Source organism: Chlorella variabilis (genome assembly GCF_000147415.1).
Source record: "Chlorella variabilis unplaced genomic scaffold CHLNCscaffold_6, whole genome shotgun sequence".
Classification (NCBI taxonomy): Eukaryota; Viridiplantae; Chlorophyta; class Trebouxiophyceae; order Chlorellales; family Chlorellaceae; genus Chlorella; species Chlorella variabilis.
Genome location: NW_005435082.1, coordinates 1,854,713 through 1,856,082, shown reverse-complemented (window position 1 = coordinate 1,856,082; position 1,370 = coordinate 1,854,713). Strand labels below are relative to the sequence as shown.

The 1,370-nt window shown below is 58.3% G+C and overlaps 1 protein-coding gene across 1 annotated transcript; it reads left to right on the top strand.

Moving 5' to 3' along the window:
- Positions 1 to 90: 90 nt before the first annotated feature.
- On the top strand, positions 91 to 1,260 carry CHLNCDRAFT_143949 (hypothetical protein; the record flags this gene model as incomplete). The annotated part of the gene is made up of 5 exons (XM_005849360.1): positions 91 to 104; positions 253 to 316; positions 409 to 613; positions 747 to 987; positions 1,209 to 1,260. 5 exons carry the CDS (start codon positions 91 to 93, stop codon positions 1,258 to 1,260), a joined length of 576 nt encoding a protein of 191 aa, XP_005849422.1.
- Positions 1,261 to 1,370: the final 110 nt, after the last annotated feature.

The window sequence follows — 1,370 nt, the reverse complement described above, 5'->3', positions numbered from 1 at the left end:
GGGCTGGAGGCCTCCATCAGCAGCCATCTACTTTTCCAGCCCCCTCAGATGGCTCTGCAAACTTGCACCCGCCCATTTGTGAGGGCGCTGATGTCGATTCTGAAGTCCTTTTGGGTTGAAAATGTGCTGACGTGGCGCCAGCCTGTGTGCCGCCCAGCCCGCCTGCCCGCTCTCCCTGCGCCTGCCTGGCCCACCCTTCTAGCCCCTCTCTGCTGCTCCCTCGACCCCATTCTGTTTGTCCTTGGAATGCAGGCAGCACATCCCGGTGGCCGCCTCGGGACCGCGCGAGGTGCTTGCGCGCATCACCGCTGAGCAGGTTTGTTCCTTCTTTTATCGAGCTGGTTCATTGGTTGCCTATTTCTCTTAAGCTGCCTAATCATGGAATACCCTGCCATGCTGCCCCTGCAGATGGTGGCACTCGAGGCGGCAATTAAAGAGGAGCATACGGCACGGTGGAATCCGGCAATCTGCCAGGTGCGGAAGCCAAGGAAGAAGGAAGGCGAGGTGGGCTTTGCCGCCGCAGTGCTGGAGCGCATAACCAAGCAGTGGCCCGACCTGCACAGCTGGTTGCTGAGCACAGATGTCGACCTCATCAAGAAACACATCTGGAAGGGTAAGTTAGGGGGCAGATGGGACACACAGCAGGGTGCAGGCAGGCCCTTAGATTCGCAGGCCTACAACCGCCGGCCAGATGCCCGCCACCTGATTCTTGGCCCTTGATGCCGGCCGCTGCTGCAATTCCGCAGTGACCAAAGGAAAGTGCCCGCATGAGGTCACGGCCGCGGCACAGGCAAATGAGGCAGCGCAGCAGCAGGCAGCAACAGAGGAGGCAGCGGCAACAGTGCTGAACCGTATCCCCAACGCAGCAGGGGCAACGTGGGAGCAGCTGAAGGAGTTCATGACGGTTGTTGATGCCGACATCAGCACTGGCAATGTGGGAGAGTGGAAGGGACATGATGGCTTTCCTGCGACACGCATCATCAACCGGTGCGGCTCTTGGAAGCTGCAGCAGCAGCTCACGCAAGCCCAGCAGAAGGAAATTGTTCAGTTTGAAACTAGGTGCCGCATGAACTTCTTTTAGTGTTTGCCAGTTGGATTGGTTGGTCTGTCTCAAATTTGACCATGGGGTATTAGCAATGTGACCTACATGCACTCAAAGGGAGCAAATGACTGGCTGTAGGGCAAGCTGCCTGTGACTGGCTGTGCAGGCCTGCAGGAACAGACTGGCTGTGCAGGCCTGCAGCGGCAGACTACCTGTGACTGGCTGTGCAGGCCTGCAGGAACAAACTGGCTGTGACTGGCTGTGCAGGCCTGCAGCGGCAGACACTCCTGTGTGACTGGCTGTGACTGGGCAATTGCATTTATGTTTG